The sequence below is a fragment of the Thamnophis sirtalis genome, unplaced genomic scaffold (assembly GCF_051295495.1).
Source record: "Thamnophis sirtalis isolate CommonGarterSnake01/CBP01778 unplaced genomic scaffold, rThaSir2_p1.2 scaffold_12, whole genome shotgun sequence".
Lineage (NCBI taxonomy): Eukaryota > Metazoa > Chordata > Lepidosauria > Squamata > Natricidae > Thamnophis > Thamnophis sirtalis.
This window is the reverse complement of record NW_028261392.1, coordinates 23406315-23425189: the sequence shown is the minus strand read 5'-3', so window position 1 is coordinate 23425189 and position 18875 is coordinate 23406315. Positions and strand designations below refer to the sequence as shown.

The 18875-nt window shown below is 40.9% G+C and overlaps 1 protein-coding gene across 5 annotated transcripts in view; it reads left to right on the top strand.

The window, feature by feature from the left end:
- Positions 1 to 18875, top strand: part of LOC106555750 (WASH complex subunit 2A) — a 110233-nt gene that overhangs the window by 60236 nt on the left and 31122 nt on the right. For 3 of the 5 annotated variants that reach the window (XM_087726555.1, XM_087726554.1, XM_087726553.1), the window contains exons 1-10: positions 3618 to 3843; positions 5229 to 5393; positions 6558 to 6623; positions 10970 to 11140; positions 12086 to 12179; positions 14183 to 14238; positions 14457 to 14501; positions 14969 to 15064; positions 17011 to 17092; positions 18324 to 18380. In XM_087726555.1, the coding sequence (XP_087582681.1) occupies positions 3670 to 3843; positions 5229 to 5393; positions 6558 to 6623; positions 10970 to 11140; positions 12086 to 12179; positions 14183 to 14238; positions 14457 to 14501; positions 14969 to 15064; positions 17011 to 17092; positions 18324 to 18380 (1006 nt within the window). In that variant the 5' untranslated portion in view covers positions 3618 to 3669. Of the gene's footprint in view, positions 1 to 3615; positions 3844 to 5228; positions 5394 to 6557; positions 6624 to 10969; positions 11141 to 12085; positions 12180 to 14182; positions 14239 to 14456; positions 14502 to 14968; positions 15065 to 17010; positions 17093 to 18323; positions 18381 to 18875 lie in introns of those variants that run through there. The other 2 variants (XM_087726556.1, XM_087726557.1) reach the window with 2 other exon arrangements.

Genomic DNA, 18875 nt, shown 5'->3' with positions numbered 1-18875 from the left:
GTTTTCCTTTAGTAACCAACTTCCTGTAACTAATTGCAAGGTAAGAACTTTCTCAGGCTGAATAACAAAGGCTTTCTTTTTCAATTGTGCATGTTAAGAAGTTTCAACTTAGCTGAAATTATATCCATTCACAACAAATTCTATGGGACCCATGATGTCTTTTCCAGTGGTGGGTTCCAATTTATTTTACTATTTTATTATTTACTTTAGCGCATGCGTGCGCGCTCGCGTCCAGGTGGGTGGGCAGAGCCTCCCGCCGCCACCACTATTGGTTCACCCGATTCAGGGCAAACTGGCAGAAACCCACCTCTTGTCTTTTCCCATGCTAACATTTTACTTTTGATACTTTTAATACAATGTGCTTTTCAATTCTTTTGTTAACATATTATTGGATGTTTAATTTTTCGTGATGTAACTGGGCAAACGATTGTTCCTAAACCAATCGACTTTTACTTTGTTGTGCAAACTATAAAAAGAGATGAGTGTTTATGTTTCTCTCCCTCCCTCTCCCCTCCCTCCTCCCCTCTCTCTTGTAAAACCAGAATCCTTTTTATCTTGGGAAGTTCCAAATAAATTGTAAATTAAATGGTCTTATCCCAGTATTTAATTGGGGTCCAACATAACATTTGTCCATCAAAAAGCACCTCCCTTTTTAAGATCCTATACTCTCTATTTGGGGTAGAGTTGGGGCAAATGGATGAAGCTGAGCAATTTACCAGCTGGGTGCCTTTCCAAATGCCTATATAGAGTTCAGAACAGATGGGTTTTTTTATTTTTTCTCCCTTTTTAAAAAGTTTACTTTTTAATTTTTTATAAATGAAAAACTGGATATGTCCAATTTACTGATGTCAAACACACATCATCATGGTGTCACCAAGGGCCGAGGTGGCACAGTGGTTAGAGTGCAGTACTGCAGGCCACTTCAGCTGACTGTTATCTGCAGTTGAGCGGTTCTAATCTCACCGGCTCAAGGTTGACTCAGCCTTCCATCCTTCCGAGGTGGGTGAAATGAGGACCCAGACTATGGGGGCAATATGCTGACTCTGTAAACTGCTTAGAGAAGGCTTAAAGCCCTATGAAGCGGTATATAAGTCTAACTGCTATTGCTATTGCTATCATATGATGTATCACAACTTTTTTCCCCTTCATTAAACCGGGTGTGGCCATAGCCAGCACATGACACATCCAGCTCACAGGCCGCAGGTTTGACAGCCCTGGTCTAGTTTAATGAAGAGAAGGACATGATAGCAGTGTTCCAATATCTAATGGGTTGCCACAAAGAAGAGGGAATCAAGCTATTCTCCAAAACTCCTGAAGGCCAAAAAAGAAGAAACAGATAGAAACTAATCAAGGAGATTAAACCTAGAACTAAGGAGAAATTTCCTATGCAGTGAGAACAATTAGCCAGTGGAACAGCTTGCCCTCGCAGTGGTGGATGCTCCATTACTGGAGGCTTTTAAGAAGAATCTGGATAGCCCCTTGTCTGAAATGGAATAGGATTTCCCTCTTGAGCAGGGAGTCGGACTAGAAGACCTCTTAGGTCCCTTCTAACTCTGTTGTTCTGTTATTGCTATATAGCATATTGTGTCAAACAGATCTCTCCGTTTTTAAAGATCTGGTCAGGCATTAAAAAGATTATTAGACTTCCTACAGATAGCAATATACCTAAGGTTCTGTTCAGGGATGAGAATGGAAAGCAGGTTGGGTTATTCTACTTGAGATTTGGGTCTTTGGGATCTCCCCTCATCCCAAGAGGGAATATTGTGCTGCCAAATTATGACACTGTCATCTTTCAACCTAGAAAACTCAAAGGAATATAGGAATCGGGAGGGGAGAATGCAGAGGATTGTTCAACCCTATTGTCTATTTTCATCCAGGTCATGGTTGTCCCAAAGGTGCTTTTTTAAGAGGCAACTGGAGTTTGTTTTTTCTTTAAAGATGTTCCATTTCTCATCCAAGAAGCACTACTCAGGTCACCCTGAGGACAGGTGGCCTCAACAACTCTCCAAAAGAATGCAAACAACCAGCAAGGAATATAAATCCTTCCATTCCCGACCATCCAGTCAGAGCTGAAGAAGAAGAAAAACTCGAGAAGGTCCAGTTGCCTCTTGAAAGAAAAAGTATCCTTGGGTTTGCCCCTATTAATCATCCCTCTTCTTGAAATATAAGAAAAACATGGCTATTCTATTGTTACTGCCACTGGACAACCTCCAACTGGGGCTTTGTAACCTTGAGAGCTGAACGCAACAAAATTTCATTTTAATCTATGCTGATTAGTTTACATTCAAAGTGAACATAAAGTTTCCTATCCTATCCCTATTCCAATCTATCCTATCCTATCCTAATCTATTTTATCTTATCCCAATGCCAATGTATCATATCCTATTCTAATCTATTCTATCCTAATCTACCTTATCTTATCCCAATGCCAATCTATTCTGTCCTATCCTAATCTATTTTATCCAACCTCAACCTATCCTATCCCAATCTATTTTATCTTATCCCAATGCCAATGCATCCTATCCTAATCTATTTTATCCAACCCCAACCCCAACCTATTCTATCCTGTCCCAATCTATTTTATCTTATCCCAATGCCAATGCATCCTACCCTAATCTATTTTATCCAACCCCAACCTATCCTATCCCAATCTATTTTATCTTATCCCAATGCCAATGTATCCTATCCTAATCTATTTTATCCAACCCCAACCTATCCTATCCCAATCTATTTTATCTTATCCCAATGCCAATGTATACTATCCTAATCTATTTTATCCAACCCCAACCTATCCTATCCCAATCTATTTTATCTTATCCCAATGCCAATGTATCCTATCCTAATCTATTTTATCCAACCCCAACCTATTCTATCCTATCCCAATCTATTTTATCTTATCCCAATGCCAATGTATACTATCCTAATCTATTTTATCCAACCTCAACCTATCCTATCCCAATCTATTTTATCTTATCCCAATGCCAATCTATCCTATCCTAATCTATTTTATCCAACCGCAACCCCAACCTATTCTATCCTAATCTATTTTATCCAACCCCAAACCCAATTTATTATATCCTATCCCAATCTATTTTATCTTATCCCAATGCCAATCTATCCTATCCTAATCTATTTTATCCAACCGCAACCCCAACCTATTCTATCCTAATCTATTTTATCCAACCCCAAACCCAATTTATTCTATCCTATCCCAATCTATTTTATCTTATCCCAATGCCAATCTATCCTATCCTAATCTATTTTATCCAACCCCAACCCCAACCTATTCTATCCTGTCCCAATCTATTTTATCTTATCTTATCCCAATCTATCCTATCCTATCCTAACCTATTCTATCCAGTCCCAATCCCATCCCATCCCATCCTGTCTCCTGCCCCGTGCCTTTCTCCATCCCCATTCTATCCTTTCCCGGGCTCTTTTCCTCGTCCGTCGCCCTTCCGCCAGTCCTGAAGCGCTGGCGGAAGCGGCTCCGGCCGAAAAATCACTTGACAGGCCGTCGAGGCAGCCCGTTTTAGGGCGCTTCCCAGGCGCGGGTCACGTGGGAAGCGTCAGCTGACGGACGCCATTGCCGCGGCTTTTGAGAGAGAGAGAGGGGAGGGTGGGGGGCGGGAGAGAAAGAGAGAGAGCGCTTCTTCTGCCGGAGCGGCGATGTCTTCTCCCACCTCGTCCTCCTCCGCCTCGGATGACACGGAGGCTTCCTCCGGAGCCGGAGCCACGAAGGAAGCGGCGGCGGCGGTGGCGCTGCTGCTTTGGGAGCGCGCCTGGTCCCTGGAAGAGATTCGCTCCAGGAGCCAGACCTGGTCCCTAGCGGCCGACGCGGGGGTAAGGACAGGCGGCTTGGGCTTGGGCTGGGCTTGCCGCTGTCTAGCTGGACACAATTAACCTGGTGCTTTTTGTTTTGCTACCGCAAAGGTTTAATGACTATTTTTATTCTGTAATAGTTTTACTTTAATAAAATCATGACTGCATTATATACATTAATTCGGGATATTTCACAGAATAATGTGGGTTTCTTCAATAATTCTATACTCTATACCAGGGGGCAATTTTAAGACTTGTGGACTTCAACTCCCAGAATCCCTCAGGCAGCCATGTCTTGCTGGGGAATTCTGGGAGTTGAAGTCCAAAGGTCTTAAGATTGCCAAGTTTGGAGAAGCCTGCTCTATACTGTGGGGTGGTGGGGAGCACCGAACCAAGGTCCAGGCTATGGGCGGCTGCAGGGAAGAGCGTTCCAGCTCGACTTCAGTGCCCCAATTTCCCCGGGCAGCTTCCTTTCGCTGAGGTGGAGGTTTCCTTGCCCTGGCGACTTAGAAAGGAGATGTTCAGTTAAGTTGCTGGTCGCTCTGTAGGATGGTTCAATCAATCAGAATAGAAGGACCTTCGAGGTCCTCTAGTCCAACCCTCCCCCCCCCCTTTGCTCAAGCAAGAGACCCTGTACAGGTAATTTTCAACTTACGGCTGTGATTGAGCCCAACATGTACGTTGCTAAGTGAGAAATTTGTAAAGTGCGTTTTTGCCCCTTTTTACCCACCTTTCTTGCCATGCAAGTGAATTGCTGTGGTCGTTAAATTAGGAAATTGTTAAGGGAATCTGGCTTCCCCATTAGCTTTGCCTGTCAGAAGGTGGCAAAAGGGGCTCAGATGACCCCAAGATACCGCGATTGTCATAAATATAAGCCAGTTATCAAGCATCTGAATATAAGTCATGTTACCATGGGAATGCTGCAATGGTCATAAGCATGAAAAGTGGTCATAAGTCACTTTTTACAGTGCCGTTGTAACTTCGAACGGTCACTAAGTGAACTGTTGTAAGTCGAGGACTACCTGTACAATTTGAGAAAAGTGGCTGTCCAGTCTCTTCTTAAAAACCTCCAGTGATGAAGCACCTATAATTTCTAGAGGCAAGCCATTCCACTGGTAAATTGTTCTCACTGTTAGGAAGTTTCTCTTCAATTCCAGGTTGCTTCCCTCCATGATTAGTTTCCATCCATCGTTTCTTTAGGCCCCTTTGTTAGTTATTGATTCGTCTCTTCATATTATGTTATAACTTTCTGGAAATGCATCTGGCTTCGTAAATTAAAAACATAGGTTTGATGATCCATATATTTTCAAACTTAACATGGCAGTGCTTTTATAGTCCCACCTGCCCACCGTCTCTCTCTCCTTCTACACTGCAATTTAAATTCTGTACAAACACATTTTTGGCAGCTTTTGCAGTTTCTGCAAGAATTCTCCCAGCAAACCATCTCCAGGACCCATGAAATAAAGAAGCAGATGGACAGACTGATTCATGAAACTAAAAGTGTAGATTGTCGCCTGCATAATGTCTTCAACGGTTTCCTCATGCTTTCAAATATGCAGTTCATTGAAAATGTAAGTATGTTGCGTTATGAATGGAGAAAGATTAATGGCAGATTTCAGCTCTGATAAGGAAAAGCGATCTAAAAGAAGTTGCAATTTAACATGTTATTTGTTTATTTACAATAGTTCTGTTAATTTTTCATACAATGCATCTTTAATTATTGCAAAACTTTTTATACAATTTAAAATACCTGCATATCAAATAATTGAAAGTTAAAGGTTTAAACAAACCAGTTTATTATTAGTGGAGCCATTATTATTGTGAGAATCATCCTGTTGAAAATCATGCACTAACCCATGTTAAATTCAATTTCCTGGCATGAATCATTTTCTGATTGGCCAATTTCCTGACAGGATTGGCCCAAAATAATCTGTCAGCTTCCATGCCTAAGAGAAGACTAGAACTCAGTCTCCCGGTTTCTAGTCTAGCACCTCAACTACTAACCAAACTGGCTCTGTTTAAAAATTAATCAGATTTTCTTCTCTCTGGGCTGAGTGGTCTCCCACTGGCTCTGGCTCCATGCTATCACCTCCATGCTTCACGTGTGTATCCATGAATGCATAGAGCCTCAGAGTCAGGCCATCTCATTTGACCCTACTGGTGAGGGATTACAGTCCAGCAAAATAGTTGATTATGCATAAAGTCATGGCCATGACAGTGGGATTAAGGGATTTTGAGGAGCCACAGTAGAAATGACAGATGAATCCCACTCAAACTCAGATGTGCACAAGCTAACAAGGAGTTGAAAACAGTGCGATCAAGGTGAGTTGGTGTTTTAGATAAAGTGTTTACTCCACATTCATTAGTTGTACCTTGATAGTGAGCAGGCTATAACCAGTAACCTGGAGAGTGAGATAAAGGAGTAATCTTTGGTCACCTTCCAGTGACAAGTTGGACCTCCCAACAGTCATTGTCAGATCTGGCCAGATCTGGGCAAGGTTTCCTCAAAACTGAAGGACATCACTTTCCTGCTATTTCTCTGGCACATGAATAGTAGGTGTAATTGCCATTAAGTATTATTTGAAATTATTTGTTTATAAACACTTGATGATTATGAACTTGTGTCCAAATCTTCATTTGAATTACTTTGTTTATATTTATAGAGCATTTATGATGATGAAATAGATGAACTTGTATCCAAATCTTCATTTGAATTACTTTGTTTATATTTATAGAGAGTTTATGATGATGAAATGGATGAACTTGTATCCAAAACTGAAGGAGGAGACAAATTAGAACAGGCAAGTTTAATACGTAAAAATAATGTCCTTTTGGGTAAAATCCAGTCTGTTTAAAATGCTGTAAGAATACAAACAAGCAGAAGCACGCACTTTAATCAGAATGTTCTCCTTCATTGTTGTGAATGTAACCAATATTTATAGATAATATAAATATTTATAAATAGTATGCATATTTGTAAATAATATAAATATAAATTATATTTTATAAATAATATAAATATAAATTATATAAAAATATAATATAAAAGCCAGCTGGCCTGAGGTCCAAATGGGAAAGTTCTACACTGGAGGTGGCTGCTGGGTTGATGACAGATGCCAGTCCCTGCCATGTTCTCTATACTCTACCTGTCCATCTTTCTTTTTGATCATCATATTAGTTGTGTTTCTTGTTGTGTCCTCTTTCATTGTTTATTTGATTGTTTTGTGTCTTATTTCTCTTCACACTTTTCATTTCTTCCTTTTTATTGTTGTAAGCTCCCTAGGGTAGCAGTGAGATAGGCCGCAGATACATTTAACAAATAATAATAACATCATCAAATATCCCCATCTGCCTATCCTACACCTTGGGAAGGACTTGATAGGTCAGTGATGGCAAACCTATGGCAGAAGTGGCACACAGCGCCCTCTCTGTGGGCATGTGAGCCGTTGCCTGAGCTCAGCTTCACCATGCATGCGCATGCGCCTCCCACCAACCAGTGGTCTTTGGGTCTCGGTCGTGCATGCGTAGGGGTGGGGCACATGTGGGGGGGGCTGTGTGCGCATGTGGGGGGCTGCATGTGCATGTTCAGGGTCCATGCGTGCACGCAGGGGGCATGCGAGGGGGGCATGCATGCACAGGGGCGGGGGTGCGCGTGCATTGCATTTTAGGGGTTTGCACGGACTTTGGGCACTCAGTCTGGAAAAGGTTAGCCATCACTGTGATAGATGGACAAAATTGCCAAACTCAATCTGGCTGACAGTGCGACGAATCATAGTTTGCCAGGCAGGCTCAATCATACACACATCCCCAAGAGAGTGGCCTATGCGCTGAGTCATGCACAGAGTGAGATTACCAGAAATCCTCTCTCTGCTGGAGATTGAAAAAACGGTTGTTTTAATCTGTGGACAAAACACCCAACAAAATCACTGGACCAAGGCTGGGAAAAAGTGACTTCACTCCCCACAGTGCCTGCTTTGTTTGAAGAGTTTCTGTTTTTACAAAAATAGCCAATGCACTTAATTGCGCTCGGATCCTCATTTATTTCTGTGTTGTACTGAAATCTAAATTTTCTCTCCACAAGTTAAGGAGTTGTTTACAACTCCAATGTTTTACGCATTGTGATGTCCCTAAAGATGCACCCTTTTATTCTGTGGAATATTCTTGCTCTTTAATATTTTGTACTCTTCACTTGTGATCTATAATATTCTGGACAGAGTGTATACAGTACTATCAGGTCATTGAGTAGAACATTTTCCAGAATTTTTCTTCTGTTTATTTAAGTTACCAATAACTTGAACAGTTTTGCAAGTTGTCCTCTCCTCCACTGAATGTTTGTGTTTTTTAATTGAAAATTGAAAGGAGATGTTATATTTTACATTTTCTTTTAATGTTTTTTTTAATTTATGAGATTGGTTTGTCTATCAAGGAAAGGAGAAAGGAGTGAATGCTCTGATTGCATTTCTTTATGCTGTACAGCCAGAACGTGGCATTGTCTTGTTTTATATTTTGACCTTTTTATAATCAGAAAAAACAGGATGGATTGTATATGTCCTATCTCTTTCTATTCCTTTCTTGGGAATAGGAAATAGAAGCATAATGAGGAAAGTATGTGATGGTATAAGAATTACTAAACTGTTTTAAAATAGGAGGCCTTATCAAGGTATGAAAATCCAGAGAGCTTCTAGGAGGAGAGAGAGATTTGCCTATGGGCTCAGTCTTTCACTACATCTTTATAGAGATAGCTAATATTAAATACTAGTTACCATATTTTTCGGAGTATAAGTCACACTTCCCCTCCCCCTAAAAGAGAGTGAAAATTTGGGTGAGTCTTATACACTGACTGCAGTTCCATCCACCCCCACCATTTGGCCTCTGTGCATCGCGTTTCAGACCCATTCAAGGCTGCGGGGATCGCCAGAGCACATCCGCCACTTCTGTGCATCACATTTTTGCCTCTGCGCGTCGCGTTTTTGATCTCTCTCCCTTGAATGGGTCTCAAATGGAGCGTTCGGTAGCTGAAAACTCAAGGTGCAGAGACTAAAATGGCAACCCGGAACAGCTGCTGCCTTGTCTGTCCAGTTCCATGCTTTGCCTGCTTTATTTACTGGAGCGCCCTCTGATGACCAGCTGTGTTTTTTAAGGTGCCTATCAGCCCCAATGCACATGCTGACAACCAGTGAACCCGTTGCTAAAGTTCACCCCTGGGAACAGCTGATTTGGGGCGGAGAGGCCGATCCACCGCCAATCAGTTGCTCTTGCTGAATCAGGCTGATGTGCTGAAGCTGACTTAGCGTTTGCTAAGGACGCTTGCCAGATGAACACCAATGGATGCTGGTAGGCAGAGGCAGAATTTCTTTTTCTTATTTTCCTCCCCCAAAACTAAGGTGTGTCTTATATTCCGGAGCGTCTTATACTCTGAAAAATACGGTAATGGGATAATTCTTTCAGCCTTCAATATTCACTCGCGTTGCCAGTTCACTGGATCTTAGGTGGCTCTGGACTCCTAATGCTGCTGTTGAACACCAAGTCAGATTGTATTGCGAGTGCTGTCATATGTGGCTTGATCTTGGCTAACTCAGCAGGGGTGGCCCAAAGAAGGACTTCGCCTTTCAGAGTTGTGCTCACTGAATTTTTAGCTCGACACCAGCTTGACAAGGATGGTTTTGTCAGATTATCAGTAGATTGATTTCCCTGAAAGAATGATTGACAACAGCATGTCTAGTCTCTGAGCTGCATAGTGGACATCATTCTAAAGTTTTTGTAAAAGGTACAGGCACGAAACTAAAGGAATTCCCTATTGCTTGGCAGACACAGTGAGAACTATTATTGCCTCTATTATGCAAAATTCAATTTAATATTTTCTTTGGTTAATTCTCCTTCCCTTTTTCACATTCTGACTAACGTTAAAACTTGTTCTGTATTAGCATTGTTGATTGTATTTTGAATATAACAAGACCCTCCCTCGTTCTTGTAAAGTGTGCAGAGGGAGGGAACACCTACAGACTTGCAAAATTCCCTTTATTACAACCTTATAATAAAAGTAAAATTAATATATATGACTTTGGCTTCCTTCTCTGGCCTACCTTGAACAGTACACATACTCCTTGACATTACCACAATTGGGCCCAAAATTTCTGTTGTTAAGCAAGATAGTTAAGTGTCCCATTTTATGACCTTTCTTCCTACAGTTGTTAAGTGAATCACTGCCAGTTGTTAAGTTAGTAACCTGATTGTTAATCATGAGTCTGGCTTTGCTATTGACTTTGCTTGCTAGAAGGTCACATAAGATGATCATATGACCCAGGATAAATACTGTACTTTTTGGAGTATAAGACACAGATTTTTCCCTCAAAAAAGAGGCTGAAAATCTGGGTGCGTCTTATACACTGAATACAGCATTTTGTGCCTCCTGAAGCCCCGCCCCATCACCAAAATGGCCGAGCATAGCCTTTAAGAGGCTTCCAGAGTGCTCCTGGGGGCTGGGGAGGGCAAAAATGAGTGAAAAACAGGCCAGTTTTTGCTCAATTCTGCTCCCCCCCAACCCCCAGGAGCACTCTAAGCTTCCTAAAGGCTATGCATGCCCTTTTTTTGACAAAAACTGGCCCATTTTTGTGAAAAACGGGCCGTTTTGGGGATATCTGCAGAGTGTAAAAACTTTTTTTTTTAATTTGCCTCTTCAAAACCTTGGTGCGCCTTATACTCTGAAAAATACGGTACATGCCAATTGACAGCATTCAAATTTTGATCATGTGACTGGAAATGCTGCAACAGTGATTTGAAAAACAGTCATAAGTCACTTTTTTTAGTGCCCTTGTAACTTTGAATATTCACTAAATGAATGATTGTAAATCGAGGATTATATTCTATCCTCATTTCCTTATCTTTTCTAATAGGTTAGTTAGAAGTTCTGTGTCTTATTTTGAAACATCTTTTAAGATTTATTGAGTTTTCTAAAGTTAATCACCTCGCCTCCATATAACCAATTTTGTTGTATTTATTTTGTACCATGACAATAAAGGCTATACTATGTTTTGCAAATCAGTTCTGTTGCAAGTACGGTAATTTCACAATGATGACCAAAAATTATAACTTCTTCCATTGTATGTGAAAGATATGGGATCAAAATCAATATATTTTGACTTTATAGGAGAAAACCCGTGAACAGAAAGAAGCTGATTTGATTCCCAAGATTCAGGAAGCCATCAATTTTGGGCTGCAGGTATTAGACAGTGCCTTTGAACAACTGGACATCAAAGCAGGGAACTCTGACTCTGAAGAAGAAACCAATGAAAGGCTGGAACTGATACTGGAGCCAAAGGTAATAGAACTTGGTATTTCTGGTCATTTCAATTTTACTGGCTTGACTTATTCAGTAGTAAAAGCTATTTAATGACCACAGGCCAATCATGATCTCTTGATACATTAAATCAGGGGTGTCAAACTCAAGGGCCGCGGCCCGCATCCGGCCCTTGGGGCACTGGTGGGTTGCAGGCACTACGCCCCGGTACGGGCATACCAGTGCCTGCCGGGAGCACCAGGTACCATTCTGGTATGGTGCTCCAGAGGGCCCACCCACCTGCCGGAGCTCCTTACCTATATTTGAGCTCTTTGACAGTTCCGCGCACGGAGCATACGGCGTCTGTGCGATGCTCCGCCGAGCAGCTGGAGCATCACGGAAGCATCACAGAGGTAAGGATACGTGCGTGCGTGTGGCGTGCTGCGTGTGTCCATGTGGGGGATGCCAGGCCCCGTTGCACCGTACCAGTTTCAACGGGATCTGGAACCCACCACTGCCGTAGGGCCACCCTGAAAACAGCAAAGGACCAGCCCGCGTGCCTCTCCCAGTGAAAATGGAGCTCAGGGGTGGGCGTGCACAGCCTCCCTTGGCTCACTTTTTGCCTGCGATAGCTTCCTACAGTCCTCTGCCAGCAAAAACGGATCTCGGGTGGCAGTGCCCATTTTCATTGGCAGAGTGCTGCAGGAGGCTGTCCCAGCCGAAAACAGAGCCTGAGCAGCCACTGGGGCCACCACAGGTGCCCCAGACATGAGTGACATCGAGTTGGCCACACCACCTGGCCATGCCCACCAGGCCACACCTCCCCGAGGTCAAACACAATCCTGATGCAATAATTTTTACTTGTTATTGGTAATGTGGCAGGTAGCTAATTAAAGTTTTAGGAATTGGTAATTAGCCATCAAGAGGTGTGTAGATTATTATGATTTGAAGTTTAATCTTTAAAAAGTGTTTTTTTTTTTTTAACAGGATCTTTATGTTGATCGACCTTTGCCATACCTAATTGGCTCCCAACTGTTTATGGAACAAGATGACGTTGGGCTTGGTGATCCTTCCAGTGAAGGTATGTGAAAGAATTAGTAATACATGCTTACAGTTAATTTATTTTTAAGGCTTATTATAGGCCACTTACTATTGATTAGGGACGATGCTGTGGCTCAGCAATTAAGACACTAGGCTTGTTGGCTATAGAGCCAGCAGCCCAGGTTCCAGACCTGAGCTCCTGTCCTCGCCCAGCTCCTGCCAACCTAGCAGTTCAAAAGCATGTAATTGTGAATAGATAAATAGGTACCACTTCGATGGGAAGGTAACAGTACTCCATGACATCATGTTGGCCATATGGCTGTGGAAATATCTTCAGACAACATTATCATCAAAGCGAAGATGAACACTGCGCCCTATAGTTAGCAATGTCTAGTGGAGTAAAATCCACAGGGGCTTCCTATTATTCACTAAGTATGTGCAAAATATTTAATCTTCAGTGACAGAATATTCCAGAGAAGAGTACAGGTGAAACTAGAAAAATTAGAATATCGTGCAAAAGTTCATTTATTTCAGTAATGCAACTTAAAAGGTGAAACTAATATATGAGATAAGACTCATTACATGCAAAGCAAGATAGTTCAAGCCATGATTTGTCATAATTGTGATGATTATGGCTTACAGCTCATGAAAACTCCAAATCCACCATCTCAGAAAATTAGAATATTACATGCAATCACTAAAACAAGGATTATACATAGAACAATATCTAGCTATCAGCCTGTGGCACTGCTGAGATGTCATGGAAGACCAGGATGCTTCAATAGCGGCCTTCAGCTCTTCTGCATTGATCGGTCTCATGTCTCTCATCTTTCTCTTGGCAATGCCCCATAGATTCTCTATGGGGTTCAGGTCAGGTGAGTTTGCTGGCCAATCAAGCACAGTATTCCCACAGTCATTGAACCAGGTTTTGGTGCTTTTGGCAGTGTGGGCAGCTGGAAAATGAAGTCAGCATCTCCATAAAGCTGTCTGCGGAAGGAAGCATGAAGTGCTCCAAAATCTCCTGGTAGATGACTGTGTTGACCCTGGTCTTAATGAAGCACAGTGGTCCAAAGTCCTGTTGCTCCTTGTTCCAAAGTCCTCTTTTCTGATGAGAGCAACTTTTGCCAAAAGCACCAAAAACTGGTTCAATGACCGCGGGATTACTGTACTTGATTGTCCACTGCATTCTTCCTCCATACTCTGGGTCCTTGGTTTCCAAATGGGATGCAAACGTTGCTCTCATCAGAAAAGAGGACTTTGGACCATGGAGCAACAGGATGGGCTCCCAGCAGCGGCTGCTTGGCGTTGCCATTTGAGAGAGAGAGAGAGAGAGAGAGAGAGAGAGAGATAGAGAGAGATTAAATCAGAGTCCAAGGCAAAACTATCCTTAAAGTTCCAATTTAATAAGTCAGACATCTTGGTACATCTGTGGAATCCCAAATCTGAAAAGCTTCCTGGGATTCCATCCAGATGAAAATTCATGATCTTATGCCCATACCCATAAATCCATCACATGGTCCAATCTTCTTTGCCCATGCTGACATCTCCACCAGTCAGGCGCAGAAGTGCGGAGACAAAAGATGATTTTGGGCTTCTAGAAAAGAATGACAGCAACACATTCCACAATTCTACTCCTTTCTATTCCCCCCTCCCAACTACTACACTAATGAAACAGCATAATGAAATAATAGAGAGTGTGGCAGGCCAAAGATCCTAAAAGGAACATAACTACAGGCCTGACTTTTATGAAGGTTGCCATGTCCCGGGGTCATGTGATCACCTTTCATGACCTGACAAGCAAAGTTGATGGAGAAGCCAGATTCACTTAAGAACCGTAAGAACTTAAGTGTTATTAGCATAACAACTGGCAGTGATTCACTTAACATTATGGAAAGAGAGGTTGTAAAATGGGGCAAAACTCAGCTGCAGAAACCAGAAGAAATGTTGGTTTCAATTGTGAGTATAAGTTGAGGCCTCTCTGTATAACAAGTTAAAGAAACAATGCACAAATCTTGTCTTTTCCCTTCACCTATGGAACAAAAGGTTCAGTGGATGGTGACCACGGAAGCCTGATGGACAGTGAAGGAAAAGAAGAAGAGGTGAGTAGACTATCTCTTGAGGAATTTTAGGAACTGGAATGTTTAGATATTTATCAGTTTATTATATTGGGGGAATATTTTTTAAAATTCAATTAAATTTAAATTAAGTACTTATTATCCCTGTCATAGAGGAAGAGGTCCAAGAGAGCATTGACAGCATGATGTCACGTTAAGTGCCACCTTTCTTAAATGTGTGTTGTTGTTGTTTTACTTTTTAGGAACTGGAAGAACTTGGAACTATAAGCGATGAAGATCAGAAGCAGGTAAGAAATGCATTTGATCAAGTTTCGGTTCTCTGCAAGTAACCATTGGGTTGAGAAAATAAGTAGCATGAGAAAATGTTTTGATAAGATGCCATTGACAAAAGCAAGTTTTCCTCTTTTATTTAAGTGTAAGAATCTATCTTAACTAGTCCTGTACTCCATACTGGACAGAAGAGAAAAGTGTAAGGTGCATTTCTTTCCCCCCCACCCCAATCTGTCGCCAGATTTTTTTTTATTTCTAGGCACCCAGATTGAAAATTATGGTTTGTTGAGGTCATTTCAACACTGATTTTTAATACATGTCCACTTCTTTTAGCATCATTTTTCAAGATGTAATGTTTACTATCTCAATAGTAAGTCAAATCAGTCAGTCAAAACAGACAGTCAGAAATTGTCTAGATCTATTTCACCATAGGAATTTTTTTTCTCAAGTGCAGAAAAACATACCGGTATGTTTATTTTTCCAGAGAGCAGTATTAATGAGTGATGAAGATGAAGATATTTTTGGTGACTATGAAAAGGGGGAAGAGGAAGATGGTGACCTAGAAGAAAATACAACATTGGTAAGGAATTGCTGCTCAACAACATCATCAGTTTTATGAGAAAGCGTTAATGAAGCATATTAATAAGATGCTTATAGCATGGATTATACCACTGAAAACTACAAAGCATTCATGTGATCAATGAAATTGTTGTTTATAAAATACTTGTTCCAGTACTGCTATATTGTGCCAACATTGGTAATATCCCAGATGCTTTAGGCCTTCTTCCTTTTGACAATTCTGAATCTGCTGTTCTTTCTTTTTCCTATGACCAGAATATTTATAAGAATCTAATCTTCTTAGCAAAGCATAATACAAAAAATTCATAGCTTATTTGAGGGGCAGCATGAGTATAGATATATGCAAAGAGCTAGTTTATTACATTTTTTCCATATTTGTGCCTTTGATATAAAAACTATAGTGGGTAGAGCAGAGCAGAAAAACCTTACTGGCAGCCGAGAAGAATTAGAAAGGAGAGAAAATTAAAATAGCTCAGTCATAACTTGGTAGCACAAACTGAGATAGTAGGGAATTAACAATTGAACTGAAAGGTGATAGAATGGTAGTTGGACTGGATTAATAAGGAAAGCCTCAACATGTACCGTATTTTTCGGAGTATAAGACGCACCAGAGTATAAGACGCACCAAGGTTTTGAAGAGGCAAATTAAAAAAAAAACTTTGCACTCTGCAAATCTCCCAAAAAGGGCCTGTTTTTCATGAAAATGGGCCCATTTTTTTTAAAAAGGGCATGGATAGTCTTTAGGAGGCTTATAGTGTGATCCGGGGGGGGGGGGGGGGAGGTCCAAAAATGAGCAAAAAACAGCCCATTTTTCACAAAAATGAGCCTTTTCCCCCCAAAAATAGGGCATGGATAGCCTTTAGGAGGGTTGTAGAGTGTTCCTGGTTGGGGGTGGCAAAAACGAGCAAAAAATGGCCCGTTTTTCACGAAAACAGGCCCGTTTTTTGTCAAAAAAAGGGGGGGCATTAGGAAGCTTGTAGAGTGTTCCTGTGGGCGGGGGGGGGGGGGGGCAAAATTGAGCAAAAAATTGGTCCATTGTTTGCTCATTTCTATCCTCCCCAGCCCCTAGGAGCTCTGAAAGCCTCCATAAGGCTATGCACGGTCATTTTGGTGAAGGGGCAGGATTTCCAGAGGCAAAAAATGCTGTATTCAGTGCATAAGACACACCCAGATTTTCAGCCTCTTTTTTGAGGGAAAAGGGTGCGTCTTATACTCTGAAAAATACAGTAGTCCTTAATGGAGCTACATCTACATGGAGGGAAGTAAGCAGTGGGATACACCAATGTTCTGTCCTAGTCCCATGTTTTTTAATATCTTCATAAACAATTTAGATGAGCGAATGGAGGGGAAACTCATCAAATTCGTAGATAACATCAACCTGGCAGGAATAGCCAACACCCCAGAAGATAGGCTCAAGATCCAGAAGGATCCCGACAGACTTGAACACTGGGCCCTATCTAATGAAATGAAATTCAGTGTTGAAAAAAATAAAGTTTTTGCACTTAGGCAAGAAAAAACAAATGTACAGTATAAAATAGGTGGAACCTGGCTCAAAAGCAGTAACTGCAAGAGGGATCTAGGAGTCCTAGTAGACAACCACTTAAATATGAGCCAGCAGTGTGCTTCAGCCACCAAAATGCACAGTGCAACTCCAGGCTGCATTAACCATGATATAGTCCAAAAATCACATGAAGTGTTAGTGCTTTATAATATCTTGGTAAGACCACACTTGGAATACTGCATCCAGTTGGGGACTCCTAGATCCCTCTCGCAGTTCCTTCCATGTGCTCTTATTAGTTTGAAAATTGTGTTTACCCCTCTAACATTTCCTAGCCTATAATATGTCTGGCTGTAAATAACTTATGAATATATATATTTTTTAAAAATAACAAAGTATGTCTTTTTTCCCTCTTACCCATTTCTACTTCCTTATTTGGAACTCAAAAGAAAAGACCAACATCGTTTACTGATGAGCTTGCAGCCCGAATCAAAAGGGAAGAGCCAAGTAAAGAACAGAAAGAACAATTATGTAAGCAGTTCCACATCTTTTTTTTCTTTTGCTGCATAAAGTATGATAGAAAAAGCTTTGCTAATGATATTTTAAAAATATTTTTTTATTTCCAGTAGACTGTTGTACTACAACCTAAATTTTAATGTCTTTTAATTAATGCACAAAGGAAGGTATTCAGTGGAATCAAGGAGAACTATTTAAATGTATCTTACACTTTAAAATATATTCCAGATCTAGAAATTACTTATTAGAATAAACTGTTTCTATTATGAAAAATATTCTTTGTCCGAAGCTGAATGTAATTCTCTTTTGTTAAAAATATGTCCAATACATCCAAACTCAAAATATTTTTTTTCCGGCTGCCTGTGTAATTATTTATCCCAACCTTCCTTCCATGAATGTTGCCGCAATTTCTAATGTTGGATTTTCCCCCTTACCAGAGGGAGCCCCCTTGTGGAGTGTGAAGCCATTACCATGGCAACTCCACAGTGCTGTACAGTAGAAGCCATTTTAAGGCACAACAGGCTGTATCTTAACAGAACACACACACACACACACACACACACACACACACACACACACACACACACGGGGTGTCTTTCCCCCACAGTATTTGTTTCCAGAGAGTAAGTGATCTGATAATAACAACTTAAGAGAAAACAAGTCAGAATGATTAGGATATTTAGTAAACAATGGCGATTCCTGTTGAATATTGGAAAAATGATAACAATACAAAATAACATCTTCCATCATTTCAATTACTCCTCTACCACGTGGGCCCAGTCCCTGTCCAGAAAGGATCTTTCAATATATCTTTTCAGTAACAGCTGTTGGGAGGGCATTAAATCTAGCCAGGAATAAATCCATTCCAAATTTTGGAATCATTATGTGACTCAGTTATTCCGGCTAATTCAAGAAGGTGTGTAGAGTAGGTCAAGAAGATGTTTCTAGGCAGAATCGATAAGTCAGCTCTGTAGTGGTCCATTTTAAGATCAGATAGTGTATGTAATCATAGCCCATATTCATCATAGGGTGGCCATGAAAAGCCATAAAATTGCAGTTTGGCATAGGGAGGGAGGGGGGAAGGAAGGAAGGAATGATGGAATCATAGTTAAAGGGGCAAAGCCAGTGGGGGGGGGGGAATAGAGAGCTTAAACCTGTAGGAAAAAATGAAAAACCAGGCAGATGATAAGTTTCCTGTTCATTGCACTTTTAAATGTTTCATATGTAATGTTTTCTTCCTGAACAGATACGAAAAATAAGACTACAGTCACTATTAAGGAAGATGTTGATGCTGACTCAGATGGTAAGTTGGGGTGGGTGGGGATGGGTTGTCCTTAGGAGCTGCATTTCTTAGGAGAGGAGAAAGACATGAGAGCCACCTCATTTAGGAGGGTGAAGGATGATTTAGGTATATTCACCACCTTGAGTTATAAAAATAAGTGCAGGATAAAAATAAATCCCGAGTTAGCCATTTTCTAAGGTAATGGATGTCCTTACTGTTGAATAGTATTGTGCCTTGGAAATATTGTGCGTTCATTTTATTATTTATATTCAGAACAAGTCACGTCATACTGAAAAGTGTGAGACGCTTTTGTTTGTCCTATATTTTAGCTATTTTGTTGGCTTTAAAATCTTTTCTCTCATATAAACCCCCTTTCAGTGCATTTTTAAGTGCTATGGAAACTATATTACACGCTGAAAAAAAATGACATTCTTACATTCTCAGTTAATTGGATAGAAAGAAATTTTGAGTTTTGAATCTCCAAAAATTATCCAGGAGTTTGTACAAACACAGCTT